General features: G+C 40.6%; 2 protein-coding genes across 2 annotated transcripts; both read right to left on the reverse strand.

The window, feature by feature from the left end:
- Positions 59–16,859, reverse strand: LOC109843780 (probable glycosyltransferase At5g03795). The gene is given in 9 exon segments (XM_020412740.1): positions 59–506; positions 508–679; positions 5,820–6,166; positions 6,168–6,234; positions 6,236–6,285; positions 12,238–12,281; positions 12,284–12,585; positions 16,391–16,529; positions 16,613–16,859. Coding segments are annotated over 9 exon segments (1,170 nt in total). The 5' UTR covers positions 16,623–16,859; the 3' UTR covers positions 59–467.
- LOC109841982 lies at positions 16,851–18,586 on the reverse strand. Its single transcript, XM_020410905.1, has 3 exons — positions 17,930–18,586; positions 17,770–17,821; positions 16,851–17,656 (listed from the first exon to the last, which is right to left on the reverse strand). The coding sequence occupies exons 1-3, from the start codon at positions 18,584–18,586 to the stop codon at positions 16,851–16,853; spliced, it is 1,515 nt and encodes a 504-aa protein (XP_020266494.1).

A 23,274-nucleotide genomic window follows, 5' to 3' on the forward strand; every position in this document is an offset into this window, starting at 1 on the left:
GTATCCATCAGAACAAAGGGTACTATGTAATGCTTGATTCATCAGCAAAAGGAAATAGTTGCTGAAGGGACAAATTGATCTTATTTATGTCACAATTAATGTACACATCTTAGCTCACTTTTCACTTTATTAAACAATGAATGTACAAGGGCCTCCAACTATGAAGCTTCCACGATGACAATGTACAAAAGAAACCATCCGATAGTTAAGCGTGCCTAGCATGCATAGGATTTAAATTCTGGATGCAACAATAATACAGGATTACTTTACCAGGAAGCAATTCCTTCAACATGCACGTTCCTTCATTGTTGGCAATCCGTCGCATTCTAAAACTGCAGGCTTCCATCGAAATTAAGCAGATTACAGTCTCAGTCGATTGAAGATACACCTTTCACTTGTACTCGAAGCAGTGCAGAATACAAAGCATCCAAAGGAAGCCAAGCTGAATTTTTCATTAATCCATACCTTCACCCAGTCCTTATGTTATATACTCTATTGTACCAGATTTGAGTGCAGGGTCATATGAAAAAAATCATACTTGACTGGCTTACTATGCCATAGGAAGTGCTTCTGCACCATCGTCACTCCCTCCTGCAAAGAAAGATACTTCTCCTCAGGGATCGATGCAAGTATGTCTCTCAATTGGGGCACATCTTTCTCTGGAATTATAACAGAAAATGTTGAGTTGAGATGAGCGATGGACACTAAGAAATATATTGCTATTATTTCTTTAGTAGTACAAACACACTAAACTCTCAAAACAAATACTCTCTTTCTTCTCTCTCTTTCTCTGCTACTGAAATCTCACTACACTACTCTTTATTTATCTCTCTCTGGATCCTCAAGCTCTCACTCTTCTTTTTATTGTTTCACTTGCTTGGGATAATTTTTAACACACAACTTAGGGGGTATTTATAGTGTTACATTGGGGGTAGATGGGGTTGTTGGCCACTGTTATTTTGGTGGCTGATGGGATTGGTAGGTGGGAGAAAACGTTCTGCTGACTTCAACACTCCCCCTCAGCAGCGACTTTTCTATCCATGAGTCCAAGCTGACTTCGAAATTCTGAAAACTTTGAAGTACTTAGTGCTTTGGTGAATATGTCAGCTGTTTGTTCATTTGTCCCGATTGGCTTCATAACAATCTCCTCCTGAAGAACTTTCTCTCGAAGAAAGTGATGATGTACTTCGATATGCTTTGTCCTAGCATGAAAAACTGGATTATCTGCCAATCGTATTGCAAACTGATTATCACAATGTAAAGCTACTGAATAGTCTGTGGACTGATGTAGATCTCTCATTAACTGAAAAAGCCACGTGCTTTCCTGAGCTGCCATTGCTGCTGATCTGTACTCCGCCTCTGTAGTTGACAGTGACACCGTTGGTTGTCTTTTGCTGCACCAAGATATAGCCGCTGAGCCGAGACTAAACATGTATCCAGTAGTAGACCTTCGAGTGTCATGATCTCCAGCATAGTCAGCATCACAATAGCCATAGACCGCACATTCTTCTCCTTTCTTATACATGAGACCATAGTTAATTGTACCTTTGATGTACCTTAGGATCCTTCGGATTGCTTCTAAGTGAGTCTTCTTTGGCTTCTGCATGTATCGGCTCATCACACCAACTGCAAATGAAATATCTGGTCTTGTCATAGTTAGATAGATTAAGCTTCCAACTAGTTGTCGATACATAGTTGGATCTTCCAAATCTTTTCCTTCATGTGCACACAGCCTCAGATTTGTCTCCATTGGTGTTGAGATTGATTTGCAATTGAACATCCCGTATTTGAGCAGCATGTCCTTCGCGTATTTTTCTTGGCACAAGAATAATCCATCTTTCCTTCGGTCGACCTCCAATCCGAGGAAATGCTTGAGCTCTCCAAGCTCCTTCATTTGAAACCTAACCGAGAGATTTGTCCTCGTTCTTTGGATTTTCGCATCATCATCTCCAGTTATGATTAAGTCATCCACATAGACCAACACGATTACTAGTCTACTACCAGTCTGTTTGACAAATAAACTAGAATCTGCATGGGCAAGAGAGTATCCACTTTGAATTAAAAACTCACCAAACTTGCCATACCAAGCTCTCGGAGCTTGCTTCAATCCGTAGAGAGCTTTCTTTAGTTTGCAAACATATCTTTCTTTTTCATTGCTCTCAAAACCGATAGGTTGCTCCATGTAAATCTCTCGATCCACCTCACCATGTAAAAATGCGTTCTTCACGTCCATCTGCCAAAGCTTCCAACTTTTGCTGGCTGCTAGAGCTAGCAGAACTCGAACTGTTGTTATCTTGGCAACTGGACTGAATGTCTCATCATAATCCAGTCCATACTATTGAGAGAATCCTCGAGCAACCAATCTTGCTTTGTATCTTTCAATCGTCTCATCCGGTCGAGTCTTGACTTTGTAAACCCATTTGCATGAGATAGGTTTGACATCTTTGGGCTTTGGCACCAACTCCCAAGTTTGATTCTGATGAAGAGCTTGAATTTCTTCCTCCATTGCTTGTCTCCATTCAGCAAATTCGTATGCTTCCTCGAAGCTAGATGGCTCCTTCACATCCTCTATAATGGCAGCATTAGCATACTTAGGATTCAGTTTTCTGAGTCTTGTTGATCTTCGAAGTTGTTCAGTTGGTTCTTCTTCGATATTCTCCATCTGGCTTGGACGCTCCTCTTCTGATATTATCTGATGAACACCGGTTTTCCATGGAGAGCTTGATTCTGTCTTCTCTGAATGATGTATTCCTTCTTCTTAACCTGGCTCCCCCAGCTTCTTCTGCAACTGATCCTCTAAATCATTAGAGTCTGGGAGCACAACTTCTTGTGGAGTCCACCAAGACGAGGCTTCGTCAAACACAACATTTCTTGATGTGTAGCACCGTCCGGTTGTGGGATCACAACATCTCCATCCTTTTCTTTTACTATCATACCCCACAAATATACATCTTACAGCCTTTTTATCGAACTTGTTGCGTAAGTGATCAGGCACAAAGACATAACATACACAACCGAAGACTCTGAAATGGCTTACAGTTGGGTTGGTATTCCACAACTTCTGAAAAGGTGACATGAACCCCAGCTTCGGTTGTGGTAGCCTATTGATCACGTGTGTCGCAGTCTTCATACACTTCGCCCAAAAACGTCCTGATACATTCTTGGCATGAAGCATGCTTTTGCAAATTTCGGCGAGGTGACGATTCTTTCTTTCGGCTACGCCATTCTGCTGCGGAGTATTTGGGCACGTTAGCTGTCGTCGAATCTTGTGCTGCTTCAGGTAGTCGTAAAACTCCTTTGATGTGTACTCGCCCCCGTTGTCTGTGCGTAGGCAACGAATCTTCTTGCTGAGTTCTACTTCGACTTCTTCTCGAAATTGTTTGAATTTGAAGAGTGCTTCAGATTTTTCCTTCATAAAATCAACCCAGACATATCTCGAGTAATCGTCGATGAAAGTGATCATATACCGCATCCCACCGATTGATTCTTGTTTTACTCGACCAAATACATCTGAGTGTACAAGCTCCAAAGGTTCCTTGGCTCTGAACTGTGACTCGTGATACGGTAATTGATGCGCCTTACCGTACTGACAACCTCCGCATACGGTCCCTCCACGTATATCCAAGTGTGGAAGACCCTTCAACATTGACTTCTCCATCATGATTTTGAGCTTGTGATAGCTCACATGGCCAAGTCGAGCATGCCACAAATCAACCGTCTCATTCTTTTTGGCTTTATCGATGTATGCCGATTCTGCCAATATCACATAGACAAATTCTACCTTCCGTCCCTCCATGATAGGTTCTCCTGGTGGCTTCAAGTTTCGATAGACTTTTACATCTTGTGGCCCGAATACCACATAATTTCCAGAAGCTATTAACTGGGAAACAGATAGAAGATTCTTTTTCATACCCAGTACATGGTATACATCTTGTAGTTATATCTGATTCGGGTTGTAGCGCGGCGTAAATGCAGTCTTTCCGATGTGTGTGATAGGTAATCTTGAAATATTTGCTATCACAACTTCTCGGCCGCCCTTATACTCCTTCATCTTGACAAGTTTCTCCTTATCTCCCGTTATTTGCTATCACAACTTCTCGGCCGCCCTTATACTCCTTCATCTTGACAAGTTTCTCCTTATCTCCCGTCATGTGATTGGAACAGCCAGAATCAACCCTTATACTCCTTCATCTTGACAAGTTTCTCCTTATCTCCCGTCATGTGATTGGAACAGCCAGAATCAACAATCCAATCTTTATTATAGCTGATTTCTTCTCGATCTGAAACTGCTGCAAATGCGGACTCGGATTCTTCTACAATCGAGGTTAGCGCCATACCAACAACCTCGTCTTCGTTGGTGTATGGTCGTGCTGGCTGCCTCCTTGCACCAGCCTTTCCATACTCCTCTTTTCTTGCGCCTTTTGGTTTGCCTCTTTCCTTGCTGCTGAAAAGTGCTTCATCTTCACTTTTTATTGAAACGCCGGCCATTTGTTTGGCTAGGGTTTCCTGTGTAGCGAGCAAACTCTCCAACTCTAATAATGTTGGTTGAGTCGGCCACCCGTGTGTAGCAGCAATAAGACCGTGATACTCCGGTCTCAAACCGTGGATGATTATTCTCCTCATCCTTGCATCAGATACCTTCGAATCTGGATCTAGTTGAGCAATATCTGAACAAAGTGATTTTACTTGCTTGAAGTACTGACTTATTGTCAGATCCTTCTGTTGCAAGGTTATCAATTGATTCTCCAAGAGTTGAAGTCGAGCATCATTCTTCTTTGAAAAGAGTGTGGCAAGCGTATCCCATGCCTCCTTCGGAGTTTTGTCATCTCGCATGTAATCTACGAGATCTTCTTCTACTGTCGTCTTCAGCACATACATAGCCTTGCCAGCTTTGATATTCCACTTCCTTAGTACTTCGCCAGCCTCCCGAGGTGTTGTAGTTTTAGCACCCCCGATGACCTCCCAGAGGTCTTGTCCTTGTAAATAGGACTTCATACACGTCTCCCAGTAGCTGTAGTTATTGCCATTGAGTTTCTTGAGTGTATTAGTCGTATTTGCCAGATCCGCCATCGTGACGTGGTACTACTTCAGTATCTCCACGCAAGTCTGGTCCTTGACCAACCAGCTTCACAGTCCCTGACTGAGCACGAACTTCGGCCTTCAATAATGCCGATAAGATCACCGTAGGAGAGAGTAGGTCCCTGACCACCTTGCTTCTATCACGAGCTACAACTTTTACTATTTCACGTGAACAGTAAATATACTTATGAACAGTGACCGTATTTGTGAATAGTACCGTGCTTGTGAATAGTATCGTATTTTTGAACAGTGCCGTACTCGTGAATAGTACCCGTCACCTTCAAAGGGTAAATGATAATCTAACTTATTTTCTGATGTGGAGGATCCACCTTTGGTGGCAGCCACAGAGCATACGATAAGTAGATATATACAAGCACCCTAAGTTGGCTCTGATACCACTTGTTGAGTTGAGATGAGCGATGGACACTAAGAAATATATTGCTATTATTTCTTTAGTAGTACAAACACACTAAACTCTCAAAACAAATACTCTCTTTCTTCTCTCTCTTTCTCTGCTACTGGAATCTCACTACACTACTCTTTATTTATCTCTCTCTGGATCCTCAAGCTCTCACTCTTCTTTTTATTGTTTCACTTGCTTGGGATAATTTTTAACACACAACTTAGGGGGTATTTATAGTGTTACATTGGGGGTAGATGGGGTTGTTGGCCACTGTTATTTTGGTGGTTGATGGGATTGGTAGGTGGGAGAAAACGTTCTGCTGACTTCAACAGAAAATGCCTCCCAATTTATCACCTCAAAGATGGGAGGAACATAATTGTCCGAAATAATCACTGGGACACATTCATAGAAAATGGACTCAACGACTGATGGGCTATTAACTTCATAACCTCTCGGGCAAATGCAGTACTTGCTGCTCTTCATGTGTTGAATATATATCATCTTTCTTTTGAGTCCTCGAGGAAATGGGCCGTAGATTTTCATATCAGGGTTTTTGTTCTCCCAATGCTGCAATGGGATCGAGCGAAGCTCACCATGAAGGTTACCGGCATAGAAGGCGAGAATAGAGCGATTGGTTGCAGGCATTCCACCGAGATCCCCGAGGGGATTCTTCATTCTTGGCAGATCGAACATAATTAGTTGTTGGAAGAGAAACGTCTTTTCCCAATTGAAAGCTTTGATGGAGGTTGGATACACAGAGCTCGGATCGAATGTTCCATGGCGTGCCTTGTTTCATATGGTGCCTATATAAAAAATACTAATTAATGCTACATATAAATAGTATACAACTTTTATGTAAATGAGGCAGAAGGCTGCCATACAGGTGGTACTCGACATTTGTTAATTATATCTCTAGCTGATACATTCTTTTTCTTTTGATTCATTTTGCATAGAGTGTGATGCTAAATGAACAGCCCATAAATTCTTTTGATTCATTTGCGCGCGCGTTCTTTTTCCCGCGCTTCTTCGCCCGCCAAAGTTCTACGGATCCCCCCCTCTGATCTCCTATAAATAGTGAAGGGATGGATGTGGTTTTAGTGTGGGGAAAAATCTCAAGTGGAGTTTTGAGAGAAAAGAAAGAGAGGAAGAGAGAACTTGTATAAGTTTGGTATTTTTCCTTCATAGTGAAACCCCCTCCCGTAGACATAGGCTAGTTAGCCGAACCACGTAAATCTTATGTTTGTATTTGTCTTATCTGTGAGTTGCCATAGCTTGTAGGTTCCCTCGACATTTCAGTCCTAGAACTGATGAGAGGAAGAGTGTATATTTCACTTTGATGAAATATATCACTTTCGATTCTTGTTTCCTTTACAAAATAAGAATTTCACTATCTATTCTAGTTTCCTTTGAGAAACAAGAATATAGAGCTTGACTTGTGCTTTTGTGCCAACAAAAGCCAGGCTATCTCTCAGGTGATATCGCTTCCGCGACGTGTGGGCATGACTCCGCCCACAACAATTGGTATCAGAGCCCTTATTCATATTGGTGATGGTTGAGCTACTGATCTGAGTTGGTGGTTGATTATTGTGTGGTAAAACACAAAGTAGTTGTTGAAATTCCTAAGAGAAGCGGACAAGCGGAAAATGGCTTCTACAAGTAAAACAAGTAAGTTGGAAAATACAAGATTGAAAAATTCAATGGGAAAAATGATTTTTCGTATTGGAGGATGCAGATGAAAAATTCGCTGATTTCACAAAAATTGCACAAGGCTTTGGCTGGAAAAGAGAAGAACAAAAATATGTCTGATGAGGATTGAGAGGAGCTGGATCTGGAAGCACGGGCGTCGATTATCCTTTGCCTTGAAAGGGATGTAGCTTTCTTGGTGGACGGGGAGGAAACGGTTGCGGGCGTGTGGTTGAAGTTAGAAAGTACCTTCATGACGAAAAGTCTAACGAACCGGATCTATTTAAAATCCAAATTGTATACTTGCAAGATGGAGGAGGGCTCATCAATCCGGGAGTACATCAACAAGTTCGATAGGATCATATCAGATTTGAAAGACATTTAGGTGATAGTGGAAGACGAGGATCAGGCGCTTCTACTACTTCTATCTCTGCCGAAGTCTTATGAGAACCTGGTGCAAACACTGATGCTTGTGGGTGATATTTTATCGATGGATGAGACTAGAACGGCACTTCTAGCGGATGATCTTTGAAAAATTACACTAGTGATATGGCCACTGGTGGTAACAAAGAACAAGCGCATGGACTGTTTGCCAGAGGAAGAGGCAATGAGCGAGGAAAAGGCAAGGGAGAAAAGTCTAGATCTAAATCGAGACCTCTTGCGGGACGAGCGTGTTTTAAATGCGGTGAAGTTGGGCATTTCAAGGTCGATTGTCCTAACAAGAGAGTATGTGGGAAGAAGAACAACAACAAGACTAAAAGACGAGAAGGCAAGGAAGAGGCGAGCTACACTTCAGGGGAAGGGAGCGATAAGGAATGCTATGTCGTCACAGGTAGCGAGGATACCTCCGGGAAGTGGATTCTTGATTCTAGTTGCTCTTACCATATGTGTCCAAATAGGAAGTGGTTTACTACCTACAGGAGCATTGATGGTGGAACAGTATTATGTGGAGCAACCATGCTTGTAAAACGGTGGGGCTAGGCGATATCAAGATCAAGATGCATGATGGAGTGGTTCGAACCTTGACGGATGTAAGGCACGTTCCCGACTTGCAGAAGAATCTTATTTCAGTTGGTGCTTTGGACTCCGGGGGTTGCAAGATTGTAACAGAGAACGGAATGAAGAGAGTTGTTCGAGGTTCCCTAACAGTGATGAAGGGTGTTCATCACGAAAATCTATATACTCTCTCGGGTACGATGGTGGCGGGAGATGCAGCAGTTGGAGCTAAAGAAAATGGTGGAGACCCATGTGAGCACACACGGTTATAACATAGGCGGCTTGGGCACATGTCAGAGAAGGGTCTGGATCTGCTTGGTAAAGAGGGTTTGTTAAAGAATCTGAAGAAACCTTGCATAGATTTTTACGAGGATTGTGTGTATGAAAAGGTGCACAGGGTCCAGTTTCTGAGGAGAAAGCACACGAGTAGAGTGATACTAGATTATGTGTACACGGATGTTTGGGGTCCGGCTTCGACAACTTCCAATGGTGGTTCCAGATATTTTGTCTCATTCATATATGATCATTCTAGGTATGCTTGGATTTATTTTCTGAAGCATAAGAATGAGGTATTTGAGACATTCAAGAAGTGGAAGGCGATGGTTGATAACAGGACAGGGAAGAAATTGAAGACATTGAGATCTGATAACAGTACAGAGTACACAGATGGTGCCTTCAAGGAGTTCTGTGATCAGGAGGGTATTGCTAGACACTGGACAGTTAGATCTACACCACAGCAGAATGGGGTCACGAAAAGACTGAACCGAACACTGCGGGAGAAAGCAGTGAGTATGCGATCATATGCTGGTTGAACCGAACACTGCGGGAGAAAGCAGTGAGTATGCGATCATATGCTGGTTTGGGCAAAGAATGGTGGGAAGAGTCGATTGCTACAGCTTGCTATATTGTGAATCGATCTCCACATTCGACATTGGACGGTGATACACCCTATCGGGTGTGGTCAGGGGAGCATGCAGATTATGAGAGACTCTGGATTTTCGGGTGTACCGCCTACTATCATGTCAACGACGGAAAGCTTGACGCGAGGGCCAAGAAGGTAATTTTCTTGGGGTATGCAAAGGGCGTAAAAGGCTATCGTCTTTGGTGTACAGAAGATTCGAAGTTCGTGATCAGCAGAGACATTACCTTTGATGAGAAGTCCATGATTGCTAGGGTGCCCAAAGATGGTGATGTTGAGACTGTTGGGAATTTTAAGTCTCATGTTATTAATATAGAACCTAAAGACCAACCAGGTTCTAGCCGTGTTCAAGTGAGAAATCAGGTAGATGGTGAGCTTGAGCAGGAGGAGGTTCAGCACTTCAACAACATCAGCTCGAGGATAGCTTGGCTTCCACTAGGCCAAAGCGAGCATACAAGCAGGTACAAAAGCTGGGGGCTGATCAACCCCTGAAGCACTATGGCCAGGTTAATTTGGTTGAGTACGCACTCTCGGTGGAGGAAGATGAGCCGGTCTCCTTTAAGGAAGCTATTCGGGATAGAGATAGCGAGAGTTGGTTGGCTGCGATGGAGGAGGAGATGGAATCTCTCCGGAAGAATCAAACATGGGAGGTGGTCCCATTGCCCGTAGGAAAGAAAGTTATAGGTTGTAAGTGGCTGTATAAAAGAAAGGAAGATCCTTCAGAGCTCGGTGGTACGAGGTACAAGGTGATGCTAGTGGCTAAGGGGTTTGGACAAAGAGAGGGTGTGGATTACAATGAGATATTTTCTTCGGTAGTGAAACGCACCTCTATTCGGGTGCTATTGAGTATCATTGCTCATGGTGATCTTGAGCTGGAACAACTTGATGTCAAGACGGCCTTCTTGCACGGAAACTTGGATGAAGAGATCTATATGCATCAACCTGAGGGTTACAAGGTTGAGGACAAGGAGAATCATGTATGACACTTGAGGAAGTCACTGTATGGATTGAAGTAATCTCCTCGGTAGTGGTACAAGCGATTTGACTCCTTCATACTGAAGCATGGGTTTTCCCGAAGCGACTATGATTGTTGTGTTTATATTCGGAAGCTTCGTGGAGGTGATTATATCTATCTCCTATTATATGTGGATGGCATGCTTATTGCATCGAAGAATAAGGTGGAGATAGATAAGCTGAAATCTCAACTTAGCAATGAGTTCGAGATGAAGGACATGGGCACTACTAGGAAAATACTGGATATGGAGATTAGAAGAGAGCGGGTGAATCGGCGATTGTTCTTGAGTCAGAAGGGCTACATAGAATGGGTGATCGCGAGGTTCGGGATGCAAAGTGCTAAGCCGGTGGTAACTCCATTGGCTCCACATTTTAGGCTCTCTGGTAAACAATCTCCTACTACAGCGGAAGATAAGGGACACATGGAGCATGTTCCTTATGCTAGTGCAGTTGGCAGCTTAATATACGCAATGGTGTGTACACGCCCTGATATTTCACAGGCGGTTAGTGTGGTCAGCAGATTCATGGCGAATCCGGGAAAGACGCACTGGGAAGCGGTGAAAGGGGTCCTGAGGTACTTGAAATGTACCGCGGATATGGGTATGTGTTTTGGTGGAGATACATGTCAGATCGATGGGTATGTAGACTTTGATTATGCGGGCGATCTAGATAAACGACGATCTACTACTGGTTATGTATTCAGGATACATGGAGCTCCAGTTAGTTGGTGATCGATGTTGCAGGCTATAGTGGTACTTTCTACAACAGAGGCCGAGTACATGGCTATGGCGGAGGGAGTGAAGGAAGCATTGTGGCTGTGGGGTCTTCTAGAAGATTTGGGGATTGAGCAGGAGAGCGTGAACTTGTGGTGCGACAGTCAGAGTGCGATTCACTTGGCGAAAAATCAAGTTCACCATGATCGTACTAAGCATATCGATGTCAGGTATCATTTTATGCGGGATGTCATAGAGGAAGGCGATATTTCTCTCATGAAGGTGCATACAAATGAGAATCCCGCGGATATTTTAACCAAGGTGGTCACAGGTAGCAAGTTCCAGCATTGCTTGGACTTGCTTCATATCAGCCCGTGTTGATTTGCCCAAGAGGGCATAGCCCTGCGGGGCGGTGATGGAGGTGAGGTGGAGACTATGTTGGAAAATAATTTTAGAACTACGGTTAGCTTGATCCCGGTGGAGGGTACGTAGGCAGTCGCGGTACAGTGACGCAGTTGGGTTGGCCTGGTTCTTGGCCTGGATATCTCTGGTGAAGTTCGTGGGGTTCTTCTGGTGTTCGTTTAAAATTTAGGATTTATCAAATGATGAACAAGGTGGAGAATTGTGATCGTGGGGGACAGGGGGGCCACTCACGTGCCCTTGTCCTTCACACGCGCCGTGCACGCAAGGACAGCACGAGCTTTCGTGCGCTGCCTACCAACCCTCGCCTCGCCAGCCCGAGCGCGGGAATTTCTCCCGCCGTTATTTTTTTCCTGCCACGCGATTTCTTTCCCGCGCGTTCCGCCCGCCTAATTCATTTCGGATCTGCCCCCTTGGTTTCCTATAAATAGAGAAGAGGTGGAGGAGTTTTAGGTGTGTGGGGAAAAATCAAAATTAGAGTTTTGAGAGAAAAGAAAGAGAGGAAGAGAGAACTTGTATAAGTTTGGTATTTTTCCTTCATAGTGAAACCCCCTCCCGTGGACGTAGGCTAGTTAGCCGAACCACGTAAATCTTGTGTTTGTATTTGTCTTATCTGTGAGTTGCCATAGCTTGTAGGTTCTCTCGACATTTCAGTCCTAGAACTGATGAGAGGAAGAGTGTGTATTTCACTTTGATGAAATATATCACTTTCGATTCTTGTTTCCTTTGAGAAATAAGAATTTCACTATCTATTCTAGTTTCCTTTGAGAAACAAGAATATAGAGGTTGACTTGTGCTTTTGTGATAACAAAAGTCGGGGCTATCTCTCAGGTGATATCGCTTTCGCGGCGTGAGGGCGTGTCTTTGCGCCCAACATAATGCTATTCATGATGAATATCTGATATAATCCCATTGAATATTTGGTTCTCATATATAAACATTAGCTTTTCAACTCTAATGCAAATGAGATAAGCTAATGAAACAAAGTTTTGAAGAAGGCTGAAGCATACCCAGTCATGGCAAGCAGCAAGAAAATGGTCTGATCCACCTGTCTATTCCAGAAGGGGTATTTGGAAGCAACTTTATTGACGTAGTCAATCAAGTATTGTTCTAAGTTTCTTCGATTGTGAGAATTGTGTACATACTGTAAGAGACGAGTGCTAAATGGCATATAGAAGAGATGAGCTTTTCTTGGGTCCTTCACAATGTATTGCCTGTTTGTCTCCATGAGCTTCATGAACCATCCTTCGGAGGCATAAATCCCCTTGAGAAGTGACCGATGGAAACTGGGCCGATGTCCCTCCTTGTACACATAGACTTTCAATATTTTCTCCATCAGCTCATAGCTCCTGCAAAAGAAAAAAAAAATCAAACATCACATCAGTTGAAAGTAAGCAACCTAATTACCAAGAGAATCATAACATTGAAAGTTTTTGTGTGCATTTCTTAAAACTGTTCAAGTTGTACCAATGCTATGGTCGAAGAATGCAGTAACTTCAAAATTGCAAACTAGTTATGTAAACATCAACACCTAGCTAAGCAATGTCTCTGATGCGAAACAATCACTTGTAAAAAACTGGGCATTGGCGACGGGGAAATCCGTCACCAATGCCCCAAAATCCGCCACCAATACACATTGGTGACGGAAATGGATCCGTCGCCAATAAATCTGTCGTTAATACGGTATTTGCGACGGACGTTTATTGGCGACATAATTCTTTGGCGACAGGGGTCTTTGACGGAATTCTTTGGCGACAGGGGGTCTTTCCGTCGCCAATACTCAATGGCGACGGGGCAATCCGTCGCCAATGTTTAAAACATTGACGACGGATTGCCCCATTGCCAATGTTTAAACATTGGTGACGGATTGCCCCGTCGCCAATGAGTATTGGTGATGGGATGTCATTGCCAATGTTTAAACATTGGTGACGGATTGCCCCGTCGCCAATGAGTATTGGTGATGGGATGTCATTGCCAATGTTTAAACATTGGCGACAGATTGCCCCGTCGCCAATACTCATTGGGGACGGATTGCTACGTCGCCAATACTCATTGGCGATGGGGTAATCCATCGCCAATGTACATATTTACGTATAAAAAATTTAATTTTCTGGTAACCTCCCATACGAGAATACACATATAGCCTGTATCGACTCAATCCAATGACAATATTTAATAATATATCATAAAATCAACCATTATATACATTCACAATCCAAATGAATACTCATCCATCGTCATCCATCAATCCACAATATCAAACAATACTCATCATATAATCACAATCACAACACATCTCGCATGCTCAAACAATATTCATTCACTACGAAATAAAATCATAAATATATTACATATAGGTAAAATTCAAAAGTCACAACATGTCTTAACACAATCTAAAACTACATAAATATAAGAACACGTCTCACTCACTCATCGTCATCGTTGTCGACATCCTTGTTATCAACGTCGTCTGCATTAGAACGTCGTATCGTACTGCTGCTCCCTACGGGAGTACCTCCTCTAACCTGAAAAGATTACCACTCAACATAAGAGTATATATTCCAAAAAATCATAATAAATACATGTATGTCACGTCGTATATACCTCTCAACCACCATGAACTCCATGCTCGGCAAATGCCAACTTAAAGATAGCTAAGTATATCGACTCGGGAAGAATCTCCTTCGACGACAGACAATCACTTAGGCACCGCACAACACACCAAGTCGATTGTGCACCCCCTATCTCGCGCAGAATATATTGAAAAAACATGGAGGGTTGAACATTATCCAATAAATATTGTCTAATTTTACCCACGACATACGATGTCTCACATGATCGCTTCGAGGTCACAGACATGTCGCTTTGTATATTCCTGCTAGTGGAGAATGTCCAAACTTTAGGAATATTGCAACCCTCTTATATATATATATATATATATATATATATATATATTATATATATATTAATATATATACTAATATATATATTATATATAGAGAAAGAGAGAGAGAGAGAGAAATATGGGTATGCTGGTACCAAGCACAAATTTTGTGCCTGATAGTAAGGGTGGCATAATCCCCTCCACTCATTCAAATGGGGAACCACATTCACATGAGTTGAGAAGTGCATGGGGATATGCAACCATTTGAATAAATGGAGGGATTATGTCACCTCACTACCAAGCACAACTTTTGTGCTTGTACCACAACATACCCTATTTTCTCATATATATATAATATATATATATATATATATATATATTATATATATATAATATATATATATATAATATATATACTATAATATATAGTATAATATTATAATATGAGAGATAGAATGAACTAGAGAGAGAGAGAGAGAGAGAGAGAGAAAGATGAAAGAAAACGAGAGAGAGAGAGAGAGAGAGAGAGAGAGAGAGAGAGAGAGATATAGAGAGAGAGAGAGAGAGAGAGAAATGGAGAACTTTGGTACCAAGTTGCTTAAAGCAACTTGGTAGTGATGTGGCCTAATCTTGCCCCTACATCACACCTCGAAGATAGAGCCTCAACTACCTTTCACCAACTCTAATGTAGATGTAGGGACAAGATTAGGTCACATCACTACCAAGTTGTTTGGAGGCTAAATACCCATATTGGTATTTTAATTCAACCCCATTTGCCAACAAGGTATTTTATTTAGGAAAATCGGCGTTAAGGCATTTTAATTGAATAAAATTATCAATTAGGTCCTTTTTCTCGTCGGCAGCCACTTTTCCGACGAGAACTCATCACGTGCGTTGCACGCGGTGGCTTAATCTGTGTTTAAGATGCTGATGTGGACTGTTTTCTGACGTGGCAGGGAGAATAAAAGAGGGAGCGCTCTCGTCGGAAAATTAGGAATTCGGGTTTATCACATCGGGCCATTGGAAGAGAAGAAACTATGTCGTCGGCATCAAGTTCAAGCTCTCGTTCTAAAGCAAGCAGGGTGAGTGGAAAATTGGGATCGCATGTAAGTATTAATCATGGTTTGAATTCTTTGGCAGGTATTAGAAGGTGGAACGAGGAAGCAAGGACGGTTGGCATGAAAATTTGTAAGTGTGGAATGGATTGTGGGTATTATACATCATTTACAGATGAAAATCCTGGGAGAATGTTTTATAAATGTCAGAATCCTAATGGTGGCTGTGGAATGTGGGAATGGTTCGATAGACCTCTCTGTAATGTGTCTTCTACTCTATTTCCTATTCTACGAGATGAAATACTTAACTTGAGGAGTGACTTGAAGCTCAGGGATAGGCAGATTCAAAGAGTTGAGGCCGAAGTGAAGGATTGCCATGTTGAAAATGCCAATTTCAGAGACCAGCTCCAGGTTTTATACGATGAGAACGCTTGCTCTTTGGAAGAAATATCAAAATTGAGAGATGAGAGTTTCAGATTAGAGGGTTTGCTTCAATTGGAGAAGAGGAGGATGATGTTGCTGAAGAGAGGAAGTTTGATATCACTTTTGTTTGTAGTCTTTTTTATTGTGTATTTTTTTTGGTTTATGGACATGGATATGTAATGTTTAAGAGCATATTGTATGAACTTATGAATTTAATGAGAAGAAGCATCAGGACATGAAAAATTTATCACTGTTTATGAGAAAAATTTGTCATGGTATACCCTGTATTCATGTATTATCTTTGTGAGTGAACCTGTACAATATAGTTTTCCTGTGACAAAGCATACTCACAAGTAGGCAATCAAATACATTGCACAATCAAATACATTGCACAATCACAAGTAGGCAATCAAATACATTGTACAATATAGTTTACCTGTACAATATAGTTTTCATGCACAGAAGCTCATAATCACATTGCACAATCAACATACTAACCAGTAACTCCAAGCTTAAGTTCATGTACAGAAGCTCATAATCACATTGCGCAATCAACATACTAACCAAAAGCCAAACTACATTAGTCACCATCAATTGTCATGTGTTTGTCATGATTACAATCACCAGCAACAAGTAAAAAGTCATTCAACTACCTCAAGTCTATATATTACCAAAAGCTAAACTATAATTACATATAATTACAACCCACTATTATGTGCACATGAAGCCTGTGTATGCTCCTCTTGGTGTACATCCTGGGTTGAAATTGGAGTTGATTCCTGTATGATTGTTGCTTGAGAGGCACTTGGGTCTCTATAAGCTACTTCACCATGATCACCATGCCATAGGCCAAAACCCTCTGGCATAATGACTGCATTATTTCTTCCTTTGCCTCGGCCCCGTCGTATATCACTCCTTCCTCTAGCATTTTGAGATTGAGCTTAGAGAATACATAACAAATTCAGTGCATCAGTAAGAATCTATATGAAAACTTGGTGCACAAGAGTATGTATTGTCCATTACCTCTAGCCATTGATCTTTTATTTATGAAAACTTGAGATGGTGGAAGAGTGTTAGTTTGACTATGCTCTTCAATGGAAATGTTAGGTCTGGTTTTGCTCCCCTTTGGTCTTCCTCTTTTCTTCCTTCCACTTGTGCCTTCATCAAGAACTTGAGATTGATTTTCCTAGAAGTAAATCAATGGAGAAATTAGATAATACGATTGCATATGAGATTATTAAAGATATCTAAATAATTGGCATTACAATACCTGTTGATGTGTTGGCCTGGGAGGATTTGTTGCTGCATCAGGACAACTGGGTCTTCTATGCCCTGTTCTGTGACAATTGATACACTTTTGTATTAATCCCTGCCTTGATGACCTAGAAGGATGCTTGGAACCTTCAGATGGGTCTCTCCTCCTAGCAGTTTTGGGTCTCCCCTTTGGCCTTCTAACAATATTTGGGGGTAACACCATTCCCTCTCCCTCTGTATCCCAATAATTACTCCCTTGTAATATATTCAACATTCCTCCATAGGCAATCAAATAGTTTTCTTGAGAATACATCTCTGATAAGTACATTTCAGGTTTCCTTCTCATAAGTAAGATAGCACTGACTGCATGTGTGCATGGTATTCCTGTCAAGTCCCAATTCCTACATGTACATGTCATATTTTTCAAATCTACTGCATGACTTTGCCCTCTATGGATTATCTCAAAACCAGTTTCATTCTCATCACCATTCCAATGGGCACGGCAATGAACTTGCTCCTGATATGCTTTCTCCAACTTCTTATGAATTCTAGGTGCAACTCCCCCCACAAATTTACATACGAGTTTCTTTTTCTCTTGCATTCTATCCATTATAGATAATCTAATATCCTCTAACATGGACACTATAGGTTTATATCTTGCAAGTAATATAAAAGAGTTGAATGTTTCGGCCATGTTGTTGTCTACAACATCACATTTACTGTGGCATTTGAAATGAGACTTACAGAATGTGTTGGGGTCTCTAGCCATGAAGTCTTCATAAGCTTGCTCTGAAATTCTCCTTAGCTTGGCAGCTTCAGTTTGAAAAATTAGCATAGAGGTGGCTTTTTAACACATTTCCAGAATTGACTTTGCAGGACCCTCCTACTATGAATTTTCCTCCAATTAGAATAAATGTGCCTAGCACATTGCCTATGCTCAACTGCTGGCCATACTTCATGTATAGCAGGAACCAATCCCTGAAATGCATAGTGGGAGGAAAATTTGAGTTCATGACAGAAAAATTTGAGTTAATCACAATGAGTTCATGAAAGAAAAATTTGAAATAAAGATAGTATTGCACAAACCTTTTGTTGGTCTGACATAACTGTCCAACCATTACCATCATTCATGTTTAGATCCACAGTCAAAATTCTTAGGAACCATTGCCATGAGTTCCTTGTCTCCCCCTCAACCACTGCCCATGCTATGGGCCACATTTGGTTATTACCATCCCTCCCCACTGCACAAAGTAATTTCCCTCCACAAGCATGTTTCAAAAAACAACCATCAAGACCAAATATTCTTCTACACCCCAAAGTGAAACTCATCTTCAATGCCTCAAAACAAACGTAAAATCTAAGAAATATGCTTGGTTGTCCTGCCTCTCCCTCAGCTACCTTCAGAACACAAGTAGTACCTACATTTGACCTCATTAGTTCTTTCATGTAAGGTTTTAGCAAGCCATATTGTCTTTGCATTAATCCTTGGACTTCATTTAGAGCTTTCTCCTTCCCCCTCCTACATTTTTTCAATGAGACATTAATTTGAAAATTCTCATAAATGTCAAATAAAATGTTACTTGGCTTCATCTTTGGATCCCTCAGAATTTTATCAAGATAAACATGTGCAATCCAGTTATCAGTTATTAATCTATTTTTAAAAGTCCTGCAGCAAGTATGATCATGATTAATAAATTTTATTTGCCAAACACCAGCCTCATGACAATCTGGACCAGCAGTCATCTGCCAAAAGCAAAGTGAACAACCCATGTGAATCCTCTTAGTGTCATTCTTCATGTACACTAGATCATAGTGTTGTTGAATAGAATAATTTAGAATAGCCTCCTTTAACACACTCCTAGAAGTAAACTTTAACCCTGAAAAAAAAATTAAACACAAATGATTAGTTTTGACAATGATGTATAATTAAGACAACACAATGAAGTAATTATTGCAGTGCATACCTGGCTCAAAATGCACAGCTTTCATATCCACTCTCTCATTGAAATACTTGTAGTTCACTCTTTCTTTTTTTTTCTTTTTCATATTGATCTCAGGTGCTTCATGATCACTGTCAAACAATGGTCCCTCATCATTATTGCTTCTTTGATCACTCTGATAGCCTCCTTCATAATTTGTCCAAAAACTAGGCCAGTTTTGTGTTTTAGGAATTGTGCCTCTACAGTTTGGACCTACTACATTCAATCCCACAATCTGTGACATATGCAATTCTGCAATATGTGCTTGGTTATTACCAGCATCTGTATCATGAATAGGGGTGGAACTGGTGTTGACTTCATTAGCTTGTTGTGGTTGTGGTTCAGGTTGTGCTTCATTAACTGTAGGAGAGGGACCATCTACATCATCTACCAATCTTGCCCCAGCATTAAATGCTATTCTACCCTCCTCCTCCTCTAAAATTTTCTTATTTTTTGCCTTATTTCAAACAACTCATCATCATCACTTCCTACTGGGCTCTTATGCTCTCAATATCTTCAGATTCTGCCAAGTCTATATCTCCACCATCATCCTCATTTGAAACCCCTACTCTTACATCAATTCCTCCTCCAACACTTTCATCTACATTCTTATTAGACTTCATTATTTGCTTTCCCTTTCTTGATCTATTCTTTGCACTAAACTCATCAAATAATTCCTTATCTTCATTGCTTTCCCTTTCTTGATCTATTCTTTGCACTAAACTCATCAAATAATTCCTTATCTTCACCATCATCTTCATACAATAGCTCTGTGGGATCAACCCTAAAATTTTCATCCTCCACTGAGTCATCATCATCATCACTAGAAGATGTTTGTGCAGATTTGTGAGGGGGTGAATTGGAGGGAATGGGCAGTGGTGATTTGGAAGGAATTGACAGTGGTGAAATAGTAGGGTTTGAAACACTCACTTGGCCCTCTTTTACATAATTTCTTTTTTTGGGTGTTAACTTCTTTCTCCTAACCATAGGAATATTTCTTTTAGGAGATGTAGCAATTGAAGTAGCACCTTCAATAGGTAATTGCACTTCTACTGGCATGTCAACACCGTGATTTGCATAGATTTCTATCACTCTGTGCCTCAATGCATGCTCAATCATTTCTGCAAGATCCTGATCTGAATTTAGAGCCTTTAAACCTCTACTAGCCAGTCCTACACTAGGAATAGAATAATACAACATCCCGACATTGTTATAACTATATTCTTTAACACTAATCTTCAATTGTTCTAATGAAATATCTTCTGCATCACAAAACTCAACATCAAATGAACCACCAATGTATGCAACATTACTTCCGAAGTCCAATGACCCCCCATGTCTATATTTAATCATAATTTGCGTAGCCATCTGCATAATTTACGAAAAAGGTAATAATTCTATCAAAATTCAACCCATTATTTGGAAAAAAAACCACAACTTTGAAAACCCTAATTCTATCAAATCTAACAAAATGCAACAAATTTTAGGTTTATCTTACATTTAACTCAAACTAAATACGTGATTAACTTATCCTCTTCAAAGCCACCAAAAGATTTCATAGGTATAATGAGAATCAAACCTTCGCATTCCTGTCAACCCGTACCAAGTCGTCGTCCTCCGTAAATCACCTAATGCATGCACCGAGGAACACCATCAGTTGAAATCTCTGCAATCTATCGCCTTCAACTGCCTCAACGATGATGGCTCACTCTCTATTTCTCCCTCTATCTCGCGCTCAAATTCTGAAAACGAAAGGGCGAATATGTCCTATTTTGGGTGGGAATTGGTTTTTAGAGGGTTAATTCCCTGCCACGTCAGAAAACAGTGCCACATCAGCATCTTAAACACAGATTAAGCCACCGCGTGCAACGCACGTGACGAGTTCTCGTCGGAAAAGTGGACGCCGACGAGAAAAATGACCTAATTGGTAATTTTATTCAATTAAAATGCCTTAACGCCGATTTTCCTAAATAAAATACATTGTTGGCAAATGGGGTTGAATTAAAATACCAATATGGGTATTTAGCCGTTGTTTGGAGTAACTTGGTACCAAGTTTCTCCATTTCTCTCTCTCTCTCTCTCTCTCTCTCTCTCTCTCTCTCTCTATATATATATATTAATATATTATTATATAATATATATATATAATATATTAATATATATATACTATATATATATATATGAGAATATAAGTATGTTTAGTACAAAAACAAATTCTTAATGCTTGGTGTGAAGGTTGGCCAATCTATCACTCATTTCAAAAATAGGAGACCACAATTCACATAGGTTGAAGAAGTGTATGGGGAATTATGCCAACTATTTTAAAATGGTAGAGTGGATAACCCATATAAATTATATTATATATATTACATTATTATTATTATATATAAATATATATATTATATATAATATAATAATGGTATGCTTGTACCAAAGCATAAAAAGTTGTGCTTGGTAGTTGAGTGGTCACATCCCCTCCACTTCATTTCAAATTTTTGGGACCACATTCAACATGGGTAGGGGAGTGGAATTGGGATGGTTGACAACATTACTACCAAAAGCCATAAAATTTTATGGCTTGGCAAGCCCATACCCATATCTCTCTCCTCTTCTCTTTCTCTCTCTCTTCTCCTCTCCTCTCTTCTCTAAATTATATTATATATAATAATATTATATATAAATATTATTAAAATAATATTATTATATATATAATATATATATTAATATATAATATATATTATATATATATATAATATATACTATGGGAGGTTCTAATAATCATTTAGCCTTAAAAACTTAACCTCCTTTCATCCATTGGCTAGAAATCCGTCAAACAGTCAAACCAGAACACATGGCATTATTCCTCATTAAACCACATGCATTAATTACATCAACTACATGAATCAGAATTTACTGTAGTGGAATTCTTGAATTCACCTGCAGTGAAATTCCGAGGAATACGTTTTTGAAGGTAAAGTATTCTGGAATTCAAGTTGGCATGGAGTAATTAATAAGGTAATTTTAATGCAATGTTTGTCCTTGTTTGAACTGTTTGAAAAACTGAACTCAGCCATTGGGGGGATTCATCTTAGAAAATCATGATGAAGGAGGTTTTAGGTTTTTGGCAAAAGGTTTTTAATTAGAACTCTTCCCTATATATATAATATAATAATATATTTATATATATATATAATATTAAATATAATTAAATTATATATATATATTATATATAGAATATAATTAAACCTTCCAATGACACAAAGTTGAAGCCTTTAGAAGAACATCATTTGGAGCGTGGTCCAGCTGCAGGCAAGGAAATTGATCCGAAAACCAGCAAACTACCGCACTCATAAAGCCTTCAACTGCCTATGTTTCCCGTGGTTACGATCATATGCTATCACCAAACTTTACTTTCGATTCACTCCTCGTATATTCATCGGATATAGGTCTAACCTGCACTCCGGCTACTGCCGTTTTAACCTTCAAACAAGACGTATATACACCTTTCATCATGTTGTATCCTCCCTCACCACAATCATCATCATCACTCATTACAGTTAGTTTAGACTGGCTTCCACCTTCCCTAATCTCCCATGTGGCTCCGACGGACTTGGTTTGAACTAATCTGGTAGGACAGCCAACCCGTTGTTCTGATGCACCCCTCTCATCAGCTTCTTTCCCCACTACGGATGACACCTTCCCCCATTCAATTACCGAATATTTCTCCACGATCTCCACCGCAACACCCAACCACCATCACCCCTCCTGAACCACAAGCCCCTCTGCAAATGCACCGTACTGTTTGCATCATCACTGCCACCCCCTCCACCAGCCTGATAATGAACACACCACGTGCAAACTCGATCCCTGTTGGGTATCTCCATACAAAAGTTTTCAGGTAACAAATGGTGCAGTTAAATAAATGGTGCAGTTAGTTTGGCAGGGCAGAGCAGTAGTAATGGGGGATACTTTCGGTCTTCGTCAGTGAGTGGATGGATGCATTTAGTGAACACGGGTAGATGTGTGGACCTTATATCCCAGAGAACAACTATGTTCGGGTTTATCTTAAGGATTCTTGCCAGAAGAACTTTCGGTTTATCCTATAATAAGTGGAAATATCATCAACGAAGTACCCTTGAAGTATCGGAAGCGCTTACCTGAACATGCTTGCTGGGCTGCAGATGTTTCAACTACGGTGCCAAGCGGAATTAATAATCTTACAGTCAAATGTTTCCGGATCTACTAGTCAAGACTCGGAAACTCGTTGTTTGTAATGATCAAAGTAGTGACTTGCCAAAAGAAACCCAAGGATTGCCCAACTCTGGGTCTTCAGGTCTATCAAGCACCAAACTTTAGGAATATTGCAACCCTCTTACTTGCCTGAAGTCTGGGCTTGCTAACAAAACAATGCATATTCTTCCTTATTTAATTAAGCGCAAGGATATGCACAAA

This window comes from Asparagus officinalis, chromosome 5 (assembly GCF_001876935.1).
Source record: "Asparagus officinalis chromosome 5, Aspof.V1, whole genome shotgun sequence".
NCBI lineage: Eukaryota > Viridiplantae > Streptophyta > Magnoliopsida > Asparagales > Asparagaceae > Asparagus > Asparagus officinalis.